We start from the raw sequence: 25,091 nt of genomic DNA, 5'->3' as shown, positions 1-25,091 counted from the left end.
AATACTTCGATTTTGTTTTTCACATTGTTAAGTTTCATTACGGAAGTGTTTTCTCCTATTTTCCTTGCTCCATTTACATCTACTGATACTTGTAGTTCTTTTTCCATAAAATCCTTCTATTATTACATTTTTCTCCTTCTTTCTCTCTCCAATTTCTCTATTTTTTGTTTGCAGTCTTAATTTTTTTTCTAATCACACCTATTTGTTTATTTTTTTGGTTTACTTCCCTCCGCTTTCTTATCTTATCTTCGCTTTGTTGATCTTTTAGTTCCTTAATTTTCTTTAGTTGTGTGTTCTTGTCTTGTCTTTTATATCCATTGCTAATTCCCTCATCATTTTCATTATGTGTTTTTCATTTCTTCTTTGCGCTTTTCTCGGTGTTTTTGATCTTTTGTCTCTAAAATCTCAATTTTTTGTACTTACAGTTTGTACTTACAAACCTTAAAGAGTTTTGGAAATTGTAAGCATTTTATTTTATATTTATTGATGCGGTACTTAAATGACCGATGATATGATGCATATTCTTAACAAAAATGATTGTTTTATAATACAATGTATATAACAAACTTTTGCTACATTCTTCCTTCTATAAATATTATTTGTAATTATAATACAAATGTTAGGAGAGTACAGCTCTGGAGCGAACCATGGCCGGTGAGAGAAATCCTGTCTGTGTAGAGACTGTAGAGTTTAGGTGGGCGTACGACCGTCGACAGCGTTTCTCATCGGCCATGGTTCGTTCCGGGAGCTATATGTGCCTCTATCAGTAAATAACATTTTACGTAAAGCAAATTTTTATTTTGGTATAGGTGATAAGTAAATAAATAAATTGACAAATACTATCTTATGATAATGCTTTTGTTAAATATATGCAGTAAATCTTTTATGGATTTTAAAAGTGTGTGGAACTAAAAAAAGTAAAAAAAATCATTATTTATTATAAAAAAAAACAGTAATAGCGATAATGTTCTTTATAATACTAATTATATAAGATTAAATACTGTATCTAAGTACCTAGACGAAGATACAAATCCCATCCCCATTTAGCGAGGAAGTTAAACAAGGAGACATAATATTGCCAAAGTTTTTAATCTAGCCCTAGAAGACGTCTTCAAAACTACAAATGGGTCACCATATGGCATTAACTTTAATAGTAACAAGTTTCAAACTCATTTGCTGCAGATCGAAGAGGATGGAACTCGGCTAGGAGCCATTCTCGGAGCCATTGAACGGCACCTGACTGAAGTAACCATATAACGCGCTGGCGCGTAATCGGCAGTGGATGGATTAAACCACCTAAGATTATCAAAAAAAAGACTGGAGACTAATTTAGACTTCTATCAGCATAGATGGCAAGCTGGATTTAGATTGAGACGATCTAGATCTAACGACCACTTACTAGTGATAAAAAACCTGATACAAGAAGTCTGCAGAATACAACAAACCATTGACACTGGTATTCCTGGACTAAAAGTAAGCATTTGATACTATGAGCCAGCAGAAAATGATAAAAGCATTGGCATAATGCTAAAAAGACCATCGCTACACTAACATATTCACACATATTTACCAAAATGCCATAAGACTATATAAACAAGAAACAAATAAATTCTGTATACAGTGAGGAGTACGGCAAGGAGACACCATTTCTCCAAAGCTGTTCATGAAGCTTTTAGGATATACTTGCCAGAAGGCAGATCTGAACAAATATGGTATCAACATAAATGAAGAAATGCTCAGGCATTTGAGATTGGCAGATGGCATCGTCCTTAAAGCCGATCGTATTATGGATGATGCAGTAATAATGTTGGAAAAACTAGATCCCTCTTCCTTGAACAAGACGCAAATAATGACAAATCTGGTGCTGAATCATAATATTGCTGTTGACGGAAGAGACATTGAACAGACTGCATCATGTAAGTACCTACTTAAGACATGAAATTCGATTGAGCAGGGCTACCAGATCGCATAGGATTAGCCTGGGCAGCGTTTGATAAATAAAACTATGTACCTCGAACCTACCCATATGCCTCAAGAGGAAAATCTTTGACCAGTGTGTGTTACCTCTATTTATTTATGGAGCGGAAACATTAACACTCACAAAAAAGGAAGTGAACATGATTCGTGTTACTCAGGGGGCTAGGGAGCGCCACATGCTGGGTGTCTCTCTGAGAGAATACGTCGTAGAACAAAAACAACCGACGCTATCGAAAGAATAGCGTCGCTAAAGTGGAATTGGGCAGGATACGTCGCCAGATTATCAGACAACCCACGGAAAAAACGAATTTTAGAGTGGAGGCAACGACGAGAAGCACTGTGGAGTAGAGGACGCCTATCAACCAGGTGGATTGACGACCTGGAGCGTGTTAGCAGTCACTGAACGCAACCTGCACAAGACAGTGACAGATGAAAGGGCTGAGGGAGGCCTAACTCTAGCAGTGGACGCTTACAGGTTGTCGTTGATGATGATTATGATTAAACTTCAACGCCAATTAACTTATAACATATAAGTTCGGTACGGAATAACAAAACCAAGTGTGTGTTACTACACATTAATGTTAATAGGGTAAAAAATACTTTTAATGGTACGTTACGTTAAGCATATAGCTAAAATTTACTCCTGAAATAATACTTTTTGCCTTAATAATAATAAAAATACTATTATTACCTTTTATATCACTACCATTTACATAGCTGCATTTCTTAGGTGCACACACTAATAAAATCATAATAGAAACGTGTTAAAGAAAAAGCTTAAAAGTAATGTTAGCGCTTCATGCAATAGGGTAAAAAAGCAAACAAATACCTTGCAAAACAAAAACCACAGCAAGCATATTTACACATTTACAAAATTGACCCAAGCTCCCCCACTCTGAGCGTTATTCGTTTCCGCTACATCGGGCTTAGCTTCAACCCTCTCTACATTAGTGCCATCATCAAACAAATTATCAGAACTGGTATTAGCAGCGCTGGATTCGTCTTTGAAGTTATCAGAAAACTGTTCGCTTAGCTCCAGTAGATCGGAACCTGATTTGTTGATCATCTGCGTGAAGAAATGGTCCGGTCTTTTGCTATAGTCGTTGCTGTCGTTAAAGAGATCTGGTTTTTTCCCGAAAAAGTTCTCTGTTTGTTGGTCATACTCGTCGCCATCATCAAAGAACATGTTGGCAGTTCCTGGTCCGTCTGGATTATGTCGAATGTCTATGTTCGGATAAAATGGAGTTTTGTGCTTGAAGTTTGATTCTCTGCTATCATTTCCGAAGTTGTTGTTCAACCACATATTCGTGTTTAGTTCCCTCAGTTGGTTACCGCTATTCGCCTCGAAGAGATTGTCTTGCTTCAGGTTAAGCAAGCTGCTGAACCTCTGTTTCATTTCGTGTTCTATCACACAGTTGCGGTACTCATTTTTCAATCTCCGCAGATCTAGTTCTTGTTGCGTCATATCTGGTACCACACCATAGTTCTGTAGCAAAATGACGTCTGGAAGTCCATAGTATGGATGGGTTTCCACTTCTGCTACGTTTATGCGCCTTTGGAGCGAACCAAAGTAGGGATTGTGATGCAGATGAGGTAGTTCTGATAATTGCATGACTGGGGTAATGTGAGAGGGTATGTTTTGTGAAGGCCAGGGAAGATTATATGGCAGCTGACAGCTAAAATGAGTGAGAAAAAAGAATAAGGGATATGTTGCAAGGGGTTAACTAAAACTAGTGATTTTTTGGATCATTTTGCTTATACAATTATTATCTAACAAATATTTGTTTAATTATTCTAGAGTCTAAGAAATAAAACATATTAAGAGATATCTTCTTTTTCACGTGCCATATCAGAATTATCACCATTGCGAAAGCTTTAGTGTCTTTTGCTACATGGAATAATTATCCTGCATTTGATATCTGAATCCATTCACGAATGTTTTTCAACCAAGAAGACACATTTTCCAGTGTTTAACCATCTTTAGCAATTCTCTATCTTTCTTGACACCCCTGAGTACTTTCCTTATTAGTTTTTCTTGATGTCCACGGTATCTTCAGCATCCGACTATGAATTCGCATTTCCAAAGCTTTAAATATATTCATGCTTGATACTTTTAGTATCCTCTCCTCTGTACCATACACGAGTGGGTACAGACCAAATAGAGAACTTAGCCATTCTTTGTATTAGTTCTAAAGTGAGATTATTTTATTGCAAATAAATGTCTTCATTGGTATAAAAATAGTTTCAATGATTGCAATTCTGCGTCTTGTCTGACTCCTCGTTGTATGGAGATTTCGTCGGTGTAGTTGTAGTTATCTCCCATTTTTACAACAGCAGTTTAATTCCAGTACAGATTTTTAATGACACGAATATCGTCATCCATTCCTATATTTTTACATTAATTTTACATGCATCTTTTTCTTTGATCTCGGTATTTTTGTAGATGGATATGATTCATTCTTAGACTTTTATTATTTTGAATTACCAAAAAGTTACTAATTTACCAAAATGTATCCAAAATACCTTCAAATTAGTATGTGTAAGGTGACAACAAAATAAGAAGTAAAAGAGCGTACTGAAGTACAAATAAAAAATAAATAATGTGCTATATCTAAAGCACAAACTTTAGCGACATCTATTAAGCTTTACACTAACTGTTTAAATTCATTCTAGTTTTAGTTCTCGTGTGAGTCGGACGTGTCAATAGCCGGTGCTGACGAGTAATCTAAACGCTTTACAAATACGAATAATAAGTATCGATAATTATTCAAATAATATATAGACTAATAACTCGCGTTTTTGTTTCTATTTTTTAATTAAATGAGTGCGGACACGGGCGGTAAACCGCCCCCTGAACCTGATGGACCTCCCAATACCACCCTTAGTAGTCCAGATATTGAAATGGAATCCCCTAGCAATTTTAAAGGTTTTAGTAAGGCTGAACTCAACCAAACTGTAAGTACTTCCGATCCTATTAAATCTAACGATGACAAACAAAAAGAAATTTTTAAGTATACCATAAATGACCGTGGACCGTTCCATATATATGTTGAAAATAAAGATAGCGATCTTAAAGGTAAACTTAATGCATTAAAAATTGGTGACATTATTCTTACAAAATTCCCAGAATTAGATAATAAAATAATTAGTATCGATACAATTGGCAGAAATAAATTAAGAATTAAATTTACGGATTCTAAAAACGCTAATTACCTTATCGACAAGAAAGACGATCCGGTTTTTGTTAAAAACAATTTGGATGTTTATATACCTAAATTTATTATTATTAGACAAGGTGTTATACGGGATGTCTCAACAGAATTCTCCGATGAATATCTTAAAAATAAAATTAAAAAATTCGAAATAAATTCTAATTTTGAGGTAGTAAACGTTTCTAGAATAAATAGAAAAACGGTTACCGATGATAAAATAAATTATGTTCCTACTAAATCGTGTGTAGTAAGCTTTAAAACACAAGTACTTCCAAAATACGTTACTATAAATAAGGTGTTGAAAGAAATTGAACCATATCAACAAAAAGTCCTGCTTTGTTTCAACTGTTTGCGATTTGGCCACCAGGGGAAGCATTGTAGGAGTAACCCCCGTTGTAACAATTGCCAGAAAGACCATAATACAAAAGAGTGTCAGGAAACAACATTAACCCCAAAATGTTTTAGTTGTATGGGAGACCACTTCACAACAAATCTTAAGTCATGTCCAGAATTCAAAAGACAGAAATTAATTAAAGAATGCATGACTAATAGTAATATTAATTACCATGATGCCAACAAACAAATTCCCCGCAAATCTTATGCAGACGTAACATCAAATAACATTATTAAAGATTCTCATCAACAAAATTTGCCTTCTTCTAATTACCCTCTTGTTAACCAAAGTTTAAATAGCTCTTCTGTTACTCGTCCATTCACATTTTCGGCCAATAGTAATCATAATAAATATACAGTCGTCAAATCTTCTAAAGGCAGCAAAAGGCAGAGACCAAATAGTCCTGTCTTGACACAGTCAGATCCAGAATACACATTTAACTTTAGACAATCAGGAACTAATATTCCAATTATAAATAGTCCTTCATATAAAAATAATTTAAATTCAAATTCTCACACGCTACAAACAGAGTCAAACTCTGATATTTTAGATATAATTTTTACTATTGTTACCGAACTTTTTAAAAATTTTAGGGAAACTAATAATCCCAATGTTACTAAACAAGACTTACAGCAAATATTAATTAGTAAACAATTATTAAACGTGCACAATATACCAACTACTTCGTCGTCTTCTCAGCTATAAACAAACTCAACATTTTACAGTGGAACTGCAGATCTGCAGTTGGCAATAAAGAAAACTTAGAATATCTCTTAAATACAACAGAAACTACCATAGCAGCTTTGTCAGAGACCTGGTTCAAACAGGAAAGGTTTTATAACTTCCAAGGTTATAATATTGTTCGGTCAGATCGTATGGATGGTTACGGTGGGGTAGCCATACTAGTAAAATCCAATAGATTATTTTCAGAAGTCGTAGTACAGAAACCAGCAAGAATGATGTGTACATGCATCGAAGTGAAACTTCTACCTAATAACAAAGCAGTGTACATATTGTCAATATACATTAAACCAAAGACTCGGATAGAAGTAAGAGAATGGATACAATTTTTCGAAAACTTACCACGACCTTTTATAATTGCTGGAGATTTCAACGCTCATCATCTTTCTTGGGGTTGTGAGTTTAATGATGTCTATGGTGTTTCTTTGCTCAATGCTATTAATCACTGCAATCTTGTGTATCTCAATGATGGTGCACCCACACTTGTTACGTCAGGTAGAAAAAGTGCCATTGATCTGTCTATTTGTACGCAAGACATAGTACATTTAATATCTTGGTCAGTCATACAGGATCCTCATGGATCCAATCACCTTCCTATATATATGAAGTTTAATAACTCTGACTCAGGCGTACAAACCTATGGTCCAGTTCACAACATATGGGTTCTTAAAAGAGCCAACTGGAATCTGTACACGACAACACTAGAGGAAATGAGCACCGCATGTAACTACAACAATTTCATAGACACGATAAACTCAGCTGCAAACATTTGTATCCCGAAAAGAACAATAATAAGAAATAAGTACTGGAAGCACAAACCAAAACAATGGTGGAATGAGACCTGCAACAACATTGCTCATAGGAGAAAAGAAGCTTTCAGATTATGGAAAGAAAACCCAAACATACAAAATTTACTTGAATTCAAACGGGTTGATGCCATCGCAAAAAAAACATTCAAAGAAACAAAAAGAATTCAGTGGAGGAAATATGTTGAGAGCCTAAATCAGACAACTCCCATCACTGAAGTATGGAAAAAGGTAAATAGTTTTAAGAATCGTAAGCAGCAGAATAAGTTACCTATTGATCTGGAAGCGAATTGGATAGAAGAATTCCATGCCACAATCTCACCAGACTGGGCAAAAGAATGCATAGAATACAATCAGTTATCTTTAAAAACTGTTCCCAGAAACAACTTGTACTTACTTGAACGTTTTGAGATGTGGGAATTAGAAAGATCGTTGAAACTATCTAATAATACTTCACCAGGCGAGGACAATATAACTTACTCCATGCTGTTTCACCTCCCATTTAAACATAAAAAGTCTCTGTTAGAAATCTATAATAGTATCTGGACTGGTGCAAGTCCTATTCCGGATAGCTGGAAGAACTATATAATATTACCTATTAAAAAGAAAGACAAACCGCTAGACCTCTCAAGTTCGTACAGACCTATATCCCTGGCATCTTGTATTCTTAAAACTTTGGAAAGAATAATAAAGAATCGATTAGAACAATGGCTAGAATTTGAACACATCCTACCAAACTCACAATATGGTTTCCGGAAATGTAGGTCCACTCTCGAAGCTATTACTGTTCTCGTTACAGATATACTGACAGGGTATACAATAAAAAAACATACAGCTGCAGTTTTTATTGACCTTTCCTCGGCTTTTGATAACGTAAATTTAAACATTTTGTACCATAAGCTGACATCAATAGGAATACCTCATGAAATATGTTCATTTTTAATTTCACTATACTCCGATAGACGACTTTCACTAAAATTAAACCAAAACCTTCAAGGATCCCGAACATCGAATTTAGGACTCCCTCAAGGCAGCATACTCAGCCCGCTACTTTTTATACTGTATACAATGGACTTCGAAGTAAATTTGAATAACGTGAATATGATACAGTTTGCTGATGATATAGTTATCTACACCAACGGTACTACTATTTCAAATTGTCAGAACATTTTAAACACAAACCTATGGTCAGTTAAGCACTGGTTAGATTCAAACAACTTAATTCTTTCTGAAAAAAAATCTGAAGTGTGTATTTTTACTAAAAAAAGGGACATAACTCAAGTACAGTTACAACTGGGACCATATCTTCTTCCAATCAAAAATTGTGTTAAATACCTTGGACTCTATTTAGACAGAAAATTACTGTGGAAAGATACCATCCACCATGCAATAAAAAAAACCGAGAACGCTATGAATATTTTGAGAGCATTCTGCCATACCAAATGGGGAGCAGATCCAAATACCGCTTTACTGTTCTATAAAACAATGGTTAGAAGTATATTAGACTATGGCAGTCACCTATATGGAACAGCAGCACATACTCACCGAAACAAAATAGAGACTCAGAAAAACACAAGTTTGAGAATATGTCTTGGTTATCTTAAATCTACCCCAATAAATATTATAGAAGTCGAATCTGTAGAACCTCCACTATCTTTCAGAAGGCAGCTAATTAGTCATAAATTTATGGCTAAAGCCATATCCAAAGAAGCCAGCTATCTTCGTAACATTCACGACCTCACTGTCCTAGTACTCACCCATCCATATTGGCATTCAAAAGCTACTCCACTCCTAGTAAACAGCTATACCACACTGGCACAAATCTCTAACTCCCTGTCTATCAACAAAACTATACCTATCTACACCGAACCTCCCCATGTTTTCTTTTCAAAACATATAAAAACATACTACCTGGACCCAAAAGAAAACTTTCTAGAAACCATTAATGGAAGATGGCCTGAACACCAATACATATATACTGACGGATCCAAGTTGAATGGAAAAGTAGGCTGTGCCTTTTATGACGCAAACTCTTCCCAATATTACAAGTTCAAGCTACCAGATGAGTGTTCCATATATACCGCCGAAACAATTGCCATAGCAAATGCATTTAGATACGTCCAGTCGAGAAACACACAGAATCATGTTATATTCACTGACAGTAAAAGTGCAGTTGACCGAATAACAAACTTGAAATCATCGAAAAACCTTACTAACATAGAGGCAGAAATATTAAAACTGAACTTTGAAGCAACAAAACAAAGGAAAACAATAGCTGTAGTGTGGATTAAAGGGCACTCAGGAATAAAAGGTAATGATGCAGTGGATACACTAGCCAAATCAGCCACTGACACAGGCTACTATCTAACCACCAATATTGTTCCATATACAGATCTTACCTCCAAGTTTACTTCACATTTAAAACAATTGTGGCAGCAAGAATATAATTCATCAGTCACAGGGCTTAACTATGTCGGCCACCAAAATAACATACCATTGAAAAGCTGGTTTCATGAATTAACCAAACGAAACTTCATTGTTACAATAAACAGAATAAGATCTAATCATGCTATGACTCCTTTGTACAAATATAAAATAGGACTGGATGAAAACCCATATTGTCCATGCGGAGAAGTTGGTGATATGAACCATGTAATCCTAGAATGTTCAAGAAATAAGAAGAGCATAGAATCATTTTTCGAAGAAATGGTAAATCTCAAATTCTGTTTGCCAACCAGTCTAAATTGTATAATTTTTAGTAATAATATTAACTTATATCAATGTTTGTATAATCATTTAATTCGTTGCAAAATGAAATTGTAAAAAACTAACATCATTGTAAGCAATTCTGCGATACAAAATATTATTGTAAGTGTGTTCACGAAAAAATTAACAAAAAAAATAATTAAAAAAAAAAAGTTAAAAAAAAAAGTAAAATAATGATAAACAAATAAAAAAAAACAAAAAAAAACAATGAAAAAAAAAGGAAATAAAACTAAACAAAATACTACATAAATAAAGCATAAAAAAAAAAACAAAAATATAATTAAAAAAAAATAAAAAAAATATACATATAAAAAAATGCACTAAACAGAAACACACATTTTACTAACACAATATTATTTATCCTAGGGTGTGAGAATTTGAAAAATCAATTTATTTATATTGGATCAAAAAAAAATGCTCCCTTTATATTTCATAAATAAAAAATAAGTCTGGCTAATTGGTTCATGCCAAAGCCAATTATATAAAAAAAAAAAAAAAAAAAAAACTGTTTAAATTAAACAAATTATTTAATTACTGCTTTCATTGATTGCTTTATAATATTGTTATTTATAATAGTACAAGATGAAAATAGGTTTTAGATAAATATAAATACTTAAGCCGTTCTTAGACAGTCAAATAGTACAATACTTTTGCCTGTTTTGTCGCCCGTCTCTGCATTTATTAATATTTTTGGTATTCTTTCTTCTTTCATTCTGTCTAAATATCCCAACCATCTCAATCTTGATAATTTTACTACTTCTGATATCGCAGGATCTTTAAAAAGACTCATAATCTCAGAATTAGTTTTTCTTCTATAAAGCCCCCCCCCCCTATTTAATACCTTCAAAAATTCTTCTCGGTATGTTCCTTTCCCATACATTTATTTTTTTTTTCTGCTTGTGTTTGGTTTAGCACACATTTTTTGATTGCATAGAGGACTGTCAGTCTCAAAACTGTTTTGTCTATAATATGTATTTTGGCAAGTCTCGTTATATTTTTAGATGTAAGGATTTTGTGTAAAACTCATGCCTGAACAGTCTCTTTAGCTATTCTTTCGTCTAGCTCACAGTTATCTTTTTCGCTGTCACGTATGTTAGTTTCCAGCTAAGTGAAATTCTCAACTTCTTGTCTGCATTCTCGTTGATCTTGAAGATTACCTATTTAGACCAGGGCGCATCTGTAAAAATATTAGCACATTTGGACGTTGAGAAGTGACTCAAAATTTTTTGCAAAAATTGCTTGAAAATAACTCAAATAATAATATTTGAGTTATCCTCCCTCTCAAAAACATCCGGAACATTGTTTAAATAATCAAAATGTCAAAAAATGAAGAAACAATTCTATTTTTTTTTCTTCGTTTTTTGATTATAACTTAAAAGTATTCATTTTCGAGAAAATTTGTACTAACATAAAAGTTGCGTAATTAAATTTTCTACAATATAGAATTGGTTAAAGATTTAGGAAATAGTCACCCCTTGTTGCAAAATAGCAATAATTGCGAAAAAAACATACAAAAACAAGTATTCGCATTTTACGTTTTTCAACCATTTATGCTACACTTAGGACCTTCATATTTTACCCAGAAAAACTTTATGATCCAGTAAAACAATACTGTAAATTTCATTAAGATCGGTTCAATAAATTTTGCAAAATAAATTTTGCAATCCAGCTTTCCAAAAAAAATTCATTTTTTCAAAATGTTACAGGACTGAAAATAAAGCAGCTAGCAAGTTGAATTTTTTTTTTGCTTATAGAATTGTACTGTACATTTCATTTGCCATTTGCAAAACTAAAATCGATTAACTACCACGGCGTCAGAAATTTTTTTAAATAAACATTAATTATTGGTGCTACGCGCAGGACAGCGGATAGTTTGCTCTGATTGGGCATTCCAATGACCTTTGATAATGATTGATACATTTTAATTTTTATTACATTTCGATATAAATAAATAAATTTGTTTATTGCAAAATAAAAACACATACTATATCCTTTGAAATAATACTTTTTTTAGCAAAAACTTTCTTTGTTCACATATTTTAACTTAGAGAATAAAAGTTTATTATTTTTAAACATATACAATTGTTTAAACAATATTTCACAAACAATAATAAAATTAGTTTGATTTTTGTGGAATTAAAATATTAAAATACAACAAAATATAGAGTAAGAAAATAATATATTAGATAAAGATTGGAAGAAATGTTGGTGGAAATTAACTTGTGCGAACCGAACACCGCTGTCCTGCGCGTAGCACCAAAAATTAATTGTTATTTAAAAAAATTCCTGACGCCGTGGTAATTAATCGATATCAATTTTGAAAATTGAAAATGAAAGGTACAGTACACTTCTATAAGCAAAAAAGGATTCAACTTGCTATCTGCTTTATTTTCAGTCCTGCAACATTAAAAAAAATGATTTTTTTGCGAAAGCTGGCTTGCAAAATCTATTAAACCAATCTTAATGAAATTTACAGTGTTGTTTTACTATATCATACAGTTTTCTGGATAAAACATGAAGATCCTAGGTGTAGCATAAATGGTTGAAAAACGTAAAATGCAACGACTTGTTTTTGTATGGTTTTTTTTTCGCCATTATTGCTATTTTGCAACAAGGGTGAGTATTTTTTAAATTAACAACCAATTCTATATTGTAGGAAATTTAATTACGCAACTTTTATGGCAGTACAACTTTTCTCAGAAATGAATAGTTTTAAAGTTATAATCAAAAAACATCCTTTTGACATCCTCCAATTTCCTTCATATTTTGACATTTTGATTATTTAAACAATGTTCCGGATCATTTTGAGTGGGAGGATAACTCAAATATTATTATTCGAGTTATTTTCAAGCAATTTTTGCAAAAAAATTTGAGTCACCTCTCAACGTCCATCTCAAAACAGATGCGCCCTGGACTAATTCTCTTAATCTTGTTTGAGATAATGTAAATTTCATGTACTTTGATTTGGTTTCATTGATGACTAGGTTGAGTTTTTCTGCTGCGTACCTAATAAATTATAGGTACCTACATAAATAAATCTTTCACATAAGTTTTGAAGTTTTAACTCCTTTATATACCTTACAGATTTGTCTAATATTCATTATTATAAAATATCTTCCCAGTTCAAAGTTATTGCAATGAAACAGTATAAGATATATGATGGGTACTACAAAACTGGTCCACGGTACTCTGATTTTCTCTGTAGAGTACTAGAGATTGAAAATTATTAAAGTGAGACTTTCAAATGAATGATAGAAGTTAACCTAATCATCATCGTTGTGAAAGATACGCTTATCAATACACATTTTAAGCAAATCGGAGCAGACCGTTTAGTTTATTTAAGAACAATTCTTACAGAGGTTCATTATTTTTAAAAGTAAAAAAATAAGAGACGTAATAGGCAATGCGTAGTAATCAATAGAGCAAATGCAAAATAGATAAAAGAGAACAGCTAAACAGGCTTATTTAAAATGCCAGTAGCGGGACTCTGTAACTTTTATAGCGAAAGCGTAAGCGTGATATCCGAACGCTTTAATCAAGTTATACTCTGTAAACTGCTGTCGGATGACGTCGGCAACACCGAATGGAGTTCGGAAGTAAAGCGAAACGTGATTATTTGTGGTTTCGTTTCACCACGTTTAGCGCTTAGAGTGACGTTTAGAAGAAGAATTTGACAATTTTACTTGGTTTTGAGGTTGTTTGTACGTCGTAGAGTCACAGAATAACTAACCATATGGTTAGTTATTCTGTGGTAGAGTATTGCGATAGTATAGCGAAGCGAAGTCACACAATACAGAGTACGATTCGAACTGAACCGTTGCTTTGCTACGCTTTCGCTATAAAAGTTATAGAGTCCCACTGCAGCTATAAGTTTTGTGGTTTCATAATAATCCGTACGCATATTTGTAGAACTTACCGATTCTGAGCAATTTTTCTTAGGGTATCGGGGACTCGAATTAATTTATCTAAAGTTTTTACAATCGACTGGAAAGTAGGCCTGTGTGTCCTTTCTTTCTGCCAACAGTCTAACATTAATTGGTAAATGGCCTCCGGACAATCCATCGGCGCTGGCAATCTAAAAACAGAAAACAAGTAAGTGCATTGTGCATTATTAATGATAATTTGTAGCCAACAGACAAACAGTCTATTTAAAGAGGTGTCAAATAGAGTTTTGTCTTATCCCCAACTTTGTTTAATGTGTAATCCAAAATAATATTTAACGAAGCCTTGGAAGGGCAATGTGGAGTTCAAATTGGGGGAGAAACTATTAATAACATCAGACATGCAGATGACACAGTGACCATGGCTGAAAGTATCGAAGATCTTCAATTCCTTATATATCGAGTTACTAGAGAATGCTCCAATAACGGACTTGGCATAAATACAGTCGGAAAAATGAAAAAATACCGATGAACGAACATATAAAACACGCTGTATTTTCCTGTCACCGTGTCACAAAGAAAATTGCCCAGCGCAAGTTCATGTAATAGCTATTTGTATAACAAGGGAGGAAAGTGTTACTTTTCCTCCCGAGAATGAAGTTTCATGAATGAAGTAATCATTCAAGGGAGGAAAAGGCACTTTACTCCCATGTTATACATATGGTTTTTCCGCCTTCCTCAAATAACAAGTCATTTTTTCATTTTTACTTAATTTATTCAAGTAACTAACCAACAAAATTTATTAGAACTAAAACGAACAAGTAGGGACAATATAACTGTCAACTGTCAAATATAAGTCAAATTATTAATGTAAACATTGTTAAATCAAAATAACAATTTACTGTTTTTTACCATTCTGCAAAGTACAGGGTGTTTTATAAATAAACTTTAAAATGTATAGATACTTCCGTAATAGAAAATAGATATTGTACAGGGCCTCAATAAGTTATATTTCATGAATGAAATATCATGACGCCACTTTTACTTTTCCTCCATAGGGAGGAAAAATATTTTCCTCCCTAGGGAGGAAAAATATTTTCCTCCCTAGGAAGGAAAAGTACAACTTTGCTCCCTACAATCAGGTCCGGAAAAGTATACTTTCGGTAGAGGTAGGTGGAAATAATAATTATTACATGTACCTGCGCTGGCCAATTTTCTTTGTAACACGGTGACAGGAAAATACAGCGTGTTTTATATGTTCGTTCATGGGTATTCTTCCATTTTTCCTACTGTACATCAAAGACAAAGTTACTTGTGGTTAGTAAACAAGACGTCGGCCCTATGCAACTAATTGTCAACAATGAGCCAACTACAAAAATTAACCATTTTAAATACCTAAGATGTTGGGTAAAAGAGACACTAAATCCTGATGAAGAAATTAAAACTACTATAGAAATTGCATGAGGAGCATTTATGAAACTAAGATATATACTGTCCAATTCTCAGCTGAACTTACAACGAAGAATTCCTAAAATTTTATGTGTGTCCTGTATATGGATGTGAAACCTGGATCATCAAGGTTAACATGATGAACAAATTAGAAGCCTTCGAGATGTGGTCATATCGTAGAATTCTCAGAATATCATGGGTTCAACGCATTTCAAAAAGAGAAGCTTTAAACAGAATATATCAAGGTGAAAGTGACTTAACGAAGATGATAAAAAAGAGAAAACTTGAATATCTGGGGCATATAATGAGAGGCAGCAGATATTGGATACTGCAGTTATATTCAATGAAGATTCCGGGAAAAGAGGGAATTGATAGGAAGAAATATTCATGGATCCGAAACCTTCGTCAATGGACTGGCTTATCAAGAACGATATCGGCAAATTGGCAAGGAAGCTACCTACGCCTAAAATTTGGTCATGGTACTCAAAGAAGATAAACAGCACATAGATAAATTTTTGAGGCAAAAGTATATAATATGATAAGACATATAAAAAGGCATCTAAGCTTCTTCCTTCTATCCAGATTCTCGAGGGAGTCTATAACCCCTAGACAGCGCGTCCCCAGGTCGCGGATAGTAGAATGTCCTCACCAGCTTCGGCTGGCGGGCAGGTGGGGAATAAAATACCACCCGGGAACCAACAGACAGCTCCGCAGAGCGGACGGATCCGCAGGACAGATGGTGCTTTTGAGCTGCAGTGGAAGCAAACTGTGTAGGAGAAGAAATACTCCAACAACAACACTATTACTTCAAGTCTAAGGGAGGTCTAAGGGTAGATTTATCAGTTAAATTTAAAATATAAATAAAAGACACTCTTTACCTATATCCTTTTTCGATGCTTTTGATGACATCTTGATTCGACCAGTTCCAGTACGGCCGTTCTCCATACGACATTACTTCCCAACAAACTATGCCCATGGACCACACATCACTGGCGGAAGTAAACTTACGGAAGGCGATGGCTTCTGGGGCTGTCCATCGCACCGGAATTTTTCCTCCCTAAAATAATTAAATCAAGTTAAAATTGTAGCTCAAACCTTACAAGCAATCAGTTTAAAGGGTATGTTATAGTTTTGGAACTTTATATAAATAGTGTTGAAATATCAGTACTTATTAATTAAAACAACTTTGGTAAACTGAATTGGTAAAATCCGGCTGGAAGGACCAAATCTTGAATCAAAATTATTGATCAATTATCAAAATATTTTAAATAAAATAAAAATTGGTCCCACTCTACATAAGTAGCATAAAATAGTTTCTCATCATCCCTTTTCATAGTAATTAAAGAAGCCGCTTCAATCAAAGACGCATCTTTGACTGAGACAGCCATTTGAAAAAGTACAAAAATAGTTGTAAAAATAAATATAACGTACCCTCGTTGTGTAAGCTCCTTCAGTGGCACTTTCAATTTCTCGGCTGAGGCCGAAATCTGCTATCTTACAAACTAACTGCGAATTCACCAACACGTTTCTTGCTGCTAAATCTCGATGTACATAATTCATTTCACTTAAGTACTGCATACCCGATGCGATACCCCTCAACATACCCGTCAGCTGAATCACTTGGAACTTTCCATCGTTTGCCTAAAACAAAGAATTTATTACATAATATATAACTCCGTCTGCAGTTTTGTTGGGTGGATGGAGTAGCTCGACAGAACTGTTGCCGATCCCAAGCATGCATAAAGGTGAGTGTACAGCCAGGTTAGCACCTTACACCTTACGGTTAGACTTAAACCCATATAGCTCATAGACACAGGATTGTGGTTCTAAACAAGAATAAGTCACGGGGAGTCATTGAGCCCTATGCTCTTCAATTTACAGAAAGGAAGATAATACAGAATGCGGAAACAGAGAAGTAAAAATATTCTGTTACTCAGAAGACGCAATATTGATAGTCTAACATGAAGAGAGTGTGCAGACTATAAAGAGGAGTAAATACATTAAAAGAAAATGTAATGTTTCATACTTCTGCCAAGTATGAAAAGGATACGTCGAATAGTTTTAAAATACTGAGCAAAAATACTTTATAAATTTTTAAATAAAACACCCTGTAACTCAGTAAGGAGCCAGATTTTATTTAAGCGATTTTGGTTAAATCCTAATATTTTGATGTCTTCTATCACCCATTAGCTAATGTCAAATTAATTATGGGACACCCTGTATATATAGAGATAAAAATGTTTTAAAAACAAGACTTACCCGTAGGAAGGTATCAAGTGATCCATTCTCCATGTATTCTGTGATAATCATCACTGGATTCGACTTTGTAACTACACCTTGTAAAAAGATAACGTTGGGATGTTCAAATTGTCCCATTATTGACGCTTCCGTCAGGAAATCGTTACGGGATTTGTCCAAGGATCCAGCTTTTAAGGTTTTTATTGCTACGTCGATATCGACTCCGTTCATTTTTAATTTTCCTCGGCACACGTCACCGAATTCTCCTCCTCCTAAAAAGATAAAGTTTTATGAAATTAACAGACATGTTACTTTAGGTTAGAAGTAGTATATATTTGTATTAAGGGCCAGTAGTTCTTGAAATCCTATCATGTCTGCCTTGGTAACGATAGCCAGAGCCAGCGCTTACCGCTCGCTTGCCATCAAACTATACGCAAGCACACCTAGCGTCACAAAATTCCACTACCATCCATGCGAGCTGGAGACGAAACACTGGCAACGATATAAATCGAAGCCCGCAGCAAAAGAGAATCGTGTTCTACCAGAGTACTGATGTGGTGAGCATTCCACCGGCCCCTTCGGTATTGGGTACATAATTTTTAACTCGGGCCAAGTGCATCTATCTAGAACCAGAGGTTTTTTAGTCAATCTACCATCTACCCACCTCTGTGTTATCTTTTCCCTTTTTGCTTATATGTCCATGGTATCGAATCTATTTTGACTTTTGTGAAATTTATTACACAGATATTCCTATTTATCATCTTGAATTGTTTTTTCAATCAATCTCATTATTTACTGACAAAAAGATTTTATGTATTTATATCTTACCTATAATAGCTTCAATTGTAATACAACTTGCATCTATTTCTCTTGCGAATTCTCTTACTGCTTGGTTGGGATCTTCATATGTATGAGGATCTATGTAGGTCCTTGAGGAACCACTTATTCCAGTAAAGAGAGGTGTTGTCACTATAATAAATTCATTACTATAATTAAAATATGGAACATATTTATACTAGTATAAAAATAAACTTAAAATAATGATTGCGAATATGATATACAACCAGAAGCTACAAATAATATGGTTAAATTAGTAAACATTTAGTAAACATAATAAAACATTTTTTTAATGAAATTTAATCAATATCAATTAGAAATAAGAAATAAATTTCAGGTTTTGGAAATACATAAAAATGCAAGTAAGATGTAGAAAAGCTTTCATAAAAAAATAAGTACCTATTATAGAAGCAGAATTGGAACAAAGAAGAAAACGAAAAGGAAAAAACGGTTCGACGACAAATGCGAAAGAGAATAACAACATCAAAAATGAGTATTAAATAGTCGAAATAGGACTACCCCAGCCTAGAAGAAATTAGAAATGCTATAAAAACACTTAAAGGTGATAAATCCTCTGGTCTGGAAATATTGTACCATAGGAAAGGAAAAAAGGAATAATGTATTAACTATATTAGATTAAACAGATTATTACCATACGCCGAAGAAATAGTTGGGGACCACCAGTGTGGTTTCGGGCCTGGAAGATCGACAGTTGATCATAAAATATATTGTTTACTATTAGACAAATGCTTGAAAAGTATAGGGAGTATAATCAAGACGTACATCAGATATTTGTAGATTTCAAGCAGATTTATGATTCAATTGATCGTTCAAAACTATGGACTGCAATGGTTGAGCTGGGCATAATTAAGAAACTAGCTGAGGTATATAAGTATATAGCTGCGGTGTATAAGTTACTCCTTTGCATAAGTTAGAACAGGAATATTAAATGTTTTTTGTGTAAATGTCATGCGAAAAATATATCCGAAAATCTAGCCAGACATATCTTTTCGGGAAGCAAAGATCATTCTCTCTTTGCCGATGTTGCAGATGATAGCACAATCAACGTCTTATGTAAATAGTTTTCGTTTCACTTTCATTAAAAAGTTAATACCGTAAAAATTATGTTAAAAAAAACAAATTTTAAGAAATTCTTAAATTATGTTAGGAACCAACACCAATCTGGTGGAACAATACAAATTATAATTACCGTTGGTATGTGTAGCAACTATAGGAGGATTATCCAAGCTATGATGAACTAAAAATTAAAAAAGCACAAATAAAGCAAAACAAAAAAAACACAAAATTAAAAAATAAAGCCGAATTTTTACAAACCTTATTATGACTGTATAACAAAGCAAAATCAGCTGCACAACCTACGGCCACACGAGCGACAATTACAGTGCTGTAAGAGCAGCAAAATGAAGCTCGAAATATGGGTCCTACAGTGAGTACAGTAGTGTATGGCCAGACAGCTCTGTAAATATACTCACTATACTCACTGTAGGATCCATTTTTTGAGCTTCATTTTACTGCTCTTACAGCGCTGTAATTGTCGCTTGTCTGGCCGTAGGGTCAAGGGTTTGTCATTAACTATCCCTCAGACACCCTTTAAAACCTTCAAAAAACTATAGAACATCTTTTCAGCTGTTTTTTTTTATATTTCAGACATAGTTATATTCAATAACTTTAAGATTTAGACTACAGTCAAATTCTAATTCTGCCGTGCTTAGCCAAAACGCCGTATCTACAGAGACATCACATTTGAGTAAAATCGATTTTTGTTCGAAGTATTTGTATACATTTACACAGGATACGGCATAAGATGCGGTTTGTTTAATGTGTTTTGGCTTAACTTACGTCATTTTTTGGTAAGCAAATAAGATAGATATGCACATTTGGGTTAAAAAGAAGTAATAATATGATTTTTTCAGATTTTTGCAGATACGGCGTTTTCGCTAAGCACGACAGAATTAGCCTTCTTCGGTCCATCTTTAGACATAGGCCTCCCCAATCCTTTTCCATTCTTCTCTGTCGGTCGCTACATAGTCATCCACCTAGAGCCCATGTGCTTCTTGATATCATGTGCCTATCTCATTTGGGCCTTCCTCTTCTTTCTTTTATATGCCCACGGTCTCTAATTTATAAGAATTTTGTTCCATCGGTCTTCTTTTGTCTTATAGTGTGTCCAGCAAATCTCCATTTCAACTTTGCAGCTTCTTGTCTAACATCCCTAACTTTGGTTTTCTAACAGTTTGGTTTGGTTCTTTCTTCTTCTTCTTCTTCTTCTGGTCCCTATCCATTTTGGATGTTGGAAATCATATTGGCAATCATAAACTTGCTCGCCGCGGCTCGAAACAGTTGCGTTGATGTTTTCTTAAACTATGTTCTCAAATTCCGCAGCCATGATATTCTCTACCGTCTCCACTCTTACCTTGTAATATGGAATGCAACAGGTTCTTTAACAGTCATATTAAAGTTGTAAAATTCAAGATTACGTTACAAAAAACAAAGGTAATAATAACACAGAGTAAATTTCAATAATAACTATTTCTAAACTTACTGTAGGTGACTACCAGTCCTTTAAGGAAATAGGAGAGGCGTGAAAGTGCAGTAGAGGTGTCAATATCATTAATTTTTCTTACGAGCATAGACATTTTATTGTATTACAAATAAACAACAAGAGAGGGCCAAAAAGTTTCTTTATTAAATATGTTTTTTTTCTTGTAAAACACTTTTGTGATTTTAACGCTATTCAATTTTAGAATCTGACATCAAACTAGAGCTGGTAAAATTTGGATATTTAATATAATTTTGAAAGCTCGCAGAAAAACTTATACAACAGTTTTAAAAATATTGCCCATACATGTAAATACTTTTTACATTTTTTTTTTGTTTTCCTTGGCGTTGGAGAGTCGTTTTTTAAAGTTTTGAAGTAAGATAATCTCCTGGCCAAAAATAATCAGTTTTTACTTATAAGAGTGTATTTTTAAATCATATTTAGATAAGACATAGTTTTTGTAGACATCATCAAGGAAAACCAAAAACGGCAGAAATAAATAGGCGAATCAGAGTGGCCATGACTATGTTAGAGTTAGGCTCCATACACTGGGAAACAGTGGAAATCAGTATAAAAATGGAAGCATGGACAATATTCTTAAACCTGTTGTTAATAACATGTCTAAAGGGTCACACGAGTGCCTCTAAGTTTTGTAAAAATCTAGCATACGGTATTTGACGTCACTTTGTGCAAAGATCTATTTGTTTCATATTTTTGAATCTAGCGTGCAACGGGTCTTTAACTATAGGTAGTTTTCTATTAATGCACACTGGTCTTAGGAACAGACTTATTTTTATATTAAAATATTTATCACATTTAATTGGTACATATTATATGAATAGGAGATTTGAAAAATTCCGTCAGTCTAACTATCTAACTACATATTGACAACTTAAAGAATCAGTCATTCGAATCTGCTAGAACAGAGGATTTTTTATAATACAATTCTGTAATCAGCATTATTTTACAGTCCTCTTATAACTTAAGGAATATACAGGGTGACTAGAGCTTCCTCAGATAATTTTAGGACATTTTAACCCAATACACCTAGTCCGAAACTGCTTCCTAAGGGAGCTAGAGGAGGGAAATTAGACCAAGATAATGTAAAATGTGACTGTGGAGAAATACAGGATATGGAACAGCTTCTTACATGCAGAAACTGTCCTCATCTGGTGTACCCTCGATGATTTGAGACCCGCCAACAAAGATGGAACCGACGCAGCCCGATACTGGGCCGAAATTCTATGAATGAGATGTCCGGACACGATAAAGTAAAGTAAGTTTAGGTTTTTGTACAATTCAAATCCTCTGTTTTAGAGAGAATTAAGTGTTTCCAGACTCTTGGTCGACCCTGTATAACACGTTGCAATGTGACGTGAAGATAAAGCATTCTTTTGACTTACAAATCGGAAAAAAGAAGCGCAAAGAGATTAATCATTGTATATGTTTGCAATTTTGTTTTAGACCCTTTAAAAAGACCCCCAGATGTCTTAAAGTAATTTTGTAAGTGACACGTAAGCGTAGAATAAATTGAAAAACCTTTGGAAGAATATTGCAGATATTCAAATTGTTGTAGGTTATTGTAGTGGATAATTAATTAAACTAGCTCTGAAATATTTCAAATACAAGTTAATTTCAAATAAATGAAGTAAACTTTCTTAGATTTTCTACCAAATTATAACAAGATCAGCAACCTACATTTACTTTATAATGATTGTACCTTCACTATACTGGAAAAAAGAAGAGTTACGCTACAACAAACCACAAAAAAGGAAACAACACAACAGCATAACTCCGAAATTATGGCATTTAGGTATAGGAAATACTACATAAAAAATAATCAGTACATATTAATTAATGACTTTAAAACGCAAAAAATATACAGAGTTTTCTATTTGAAATAAGAAAGTTCCTTGGATTTTCAAAAAAACGGAAGATAAGGCGTCCCACATATGTATATACAACTCACTATGTATATTGCCCGGATACAGATAAATGAGAAATTTAAAGAGATAGACCAATTGGTGTACAAGTGGTACCCAACAAAATATATTAAAAAAAAATATATTAAAGATATATTTTGTTCGGTACCACTTGTACACCAATTGGTCTATCTCTTTAAGTTTCTCATTTATCTGTAACCGGACAATACAAAGACACTTCAAGAGATGCACCAGTCTTAGCACACAAGAAACATACAATCAGAGACATCCTATGTATTATTTTGCCTTGACGGAGATGTAAATGTAGCAATAATTCCGAAATTATACCATATGACTTCAAAAGACAAAAAATATATAGGGAGATCCATTTGAAATAGGAAAGTTAAGTAGATTTCAAGAAAACTGGAAGATCTGACAACAATGTAAATACGGCCATAACATCGGCCGCATCACAAGACCTTTACACACCAAAATCTATAAAAATAGTGCACTGTTCCGAGATAATTGATACTTGTCATACTTAAAACTCACTCTGTATAATATACATTTCATATATTTTTTTTTCAAACGCCAAACATTTGCAATCAACCAAGGTTTTTCATTTTTATCCATGTTATTACAAAAATATTGTTAGTAATTTCCGATTAGCTTACCCCAATAGAAAATAAAGTCTGAAAATTAAAATTTCTATTTATTTCTTATCAAATAAAACTGTTCCGACCATTATTAACTCATTGGCCTCTATGGGAATCACTTTTAAAATATATAACTATACATACCTTCTCCATTTCGATACTCTAATGTATCACAGTCGCTGGGCTGCTTCTTGTTGCATTCGTCGTTTGATCGCGATCTTAGAAAAACTACAGTGAGAACTATAACCGCAACCAAAATCACCACTACAGCAACAATTCCTCCAGCGACCAGTTGTAGTCTTAGACCTTCTTCCTCGCCTATGTATGCTACAAACGAATGTAAAAATGTTAAATCAATAAAAAACCTATCCATTGTCGGATGTTTCTTAGCCACGATAGTCTTTTCCTACCCAGTCCTGTCTTTCCCTCGATATTTCCTTTCACTATATGCTCAACTTATCATCATCATCATTCTCTTTGCCTTATCCCTATGCGGGGTCTTCTTCTCTAATTACATTTCTCCATACAATTCTATCTTGGGTCATATCAATATTAATCCCCTTTACCAACATGTCCTGCCTTATCGTCTACCCCCACGTCTTCTTTGGTCTTCCTCTCCTACTCCTTCCAGGAATCTGCACTTCAGCTACTCTTCGTATTGGGTGATTAACGTCTCGACGTTGAACATGACCAAACCATCTCAACCTATGCTCTCTCATTTTGGCATCAATTGGTGCCACACCTAGACTTCCCATAATATACTTATTTTTAATTTTATCCTTTTGTGTCACTCCACTCATCCATCTAAGCATTCTCATTTCCGCCACATGCATTCGTTGTTCCTCTTTCTTTTTCACTGCCCAACATTCAGTTCCGTACATCGTAGCCGGTCTTATGGCTGTTTTATAGAATTTTCCCTTCAACTTCATTGGAATTTTCTTGTCACACAGCAATCCACTTCATCCATCCAGCCCTAATTCTACTGCATGCATCTCCATCTATTTCTCCATTACTCTGTAATACCGATCCCAGGTACTTAAAACTATTGCTTTTTACAATCAGTTCACCATCCAAAGATACCATTTTATTTGTAGTAACTCCATATTTAAATAAACATTCCAAATACTGTTTTTGTCCTACTAAGTTTTAAACCTTTTTCCTCGAGAGCTTGTCTCCACTGTTTCAGTTTTTGTTCTAAGTCTCTTTCACTATTTCCTATTAACACGACATCATCAACACACATTAAGCACCATGGAATGTTACCCTGTAGTTTCGCTGTTATCTGGTCCAAAACTAATGAGAATAAATACGGACTAAGCACAGAACCTTGATGCAATCCTACTTTCACATGAAATTTATCAGTCTCTCCCACACCTGTCCTAACACTAGTCGTTACTCCCTCATACATATCCCTCACAATCTTTACATATTCACCAGGGACTCCTTTCTTATTGAGTGCCCACCACAGAATCTCTCGAGGAACTCTATCATATGCTTTCTCAAGATCAATGAATACCATATGAGCGTTTGTTTCTTTACTCCTGTATTTTTCCATCAACTGCCTTATATATGCTCAACTAATAGTGAAAGGAAAGATCGAGAGAAAGAGACGACTATGAAGTAAATGACTATCGTGGCTAAGAAACATCCGA

At 34.1% G+C, this 25,091-nt stretch overlaps 1 protein-coding gene across 7 annotated transcripts in view; it reads right to left on the bottom strand.

Annotated features, from left to right (window-relative positions):
• The window catches only part of LOC114324427 (ephrin type-B receptor 1-B), a 968,545-nt gene that overhangs the window by 3,412 nt on the left and 940,042 nt on the right, over positions 1-25,091 (bottom strand). For 4 of the 7 annotated variants that reach the window (XM_028272269.2, XM_028272271.2, XM_028272268.2 and 1 more), the window contains 8 exons: positions 23,584-23,766; positions 19,512-19,559; positions 18,293-18,433; positions 17,486-17,736; positions 16,658-16,867; positions 16,105-16,283; positions 13,813-13,971; positions 2,822-3,653 (listed from right to left, as the gene is read on the bottom strand). In XM_028272269.2, coding sequence (XP_028128070.2) covers positions 2,837-3,653; positions 13,813-13,971; positions 16,105-16,283; positions 16,658-16,867; positions 17,486-17,736; positions 18,293-18,433; positions 19,512-19,559; positions 23,584-23,766 — 1,988 coding nt within the window. In that variant the 3' untranslated portion in view covers positions 2,822-2,836. Of the gene's footprint in view, positions 1-2,821; positions 3,654-13,812; positions 13,972-16,104; positions 16,284-16,657; positions 16,868-17,485; positions 17,737-18,292; positions 18,434-19,511; positions 19,560-23,583; positions 23,767-25,091 lie in introns of those variants that run through there. The other 3 variants (XM_028272275.2, XM_028272273.2, XM_028272276.2) reach the window with 3 other exon arrangements.

Source organism: Diabrotica virgifera, chromosome 3 (assembly GCF_917563875.1).
Source record: "Diabrotica virgifera virgifera chromosome 3, PGI_DIABVI_V3a".
NCBI classification, from domain to species: domain Eukaryota; kingdom Metazoa; phylum Arthropoda; class Insecta; order Coleoptera; family Chrysomelidae; genus Diabrotica; species Diabrotica virgifera.
Note: the sequence above shows the minus strand (reverse complement) of the source record. Positions and strands in the feature narration are given on the sequence as shown.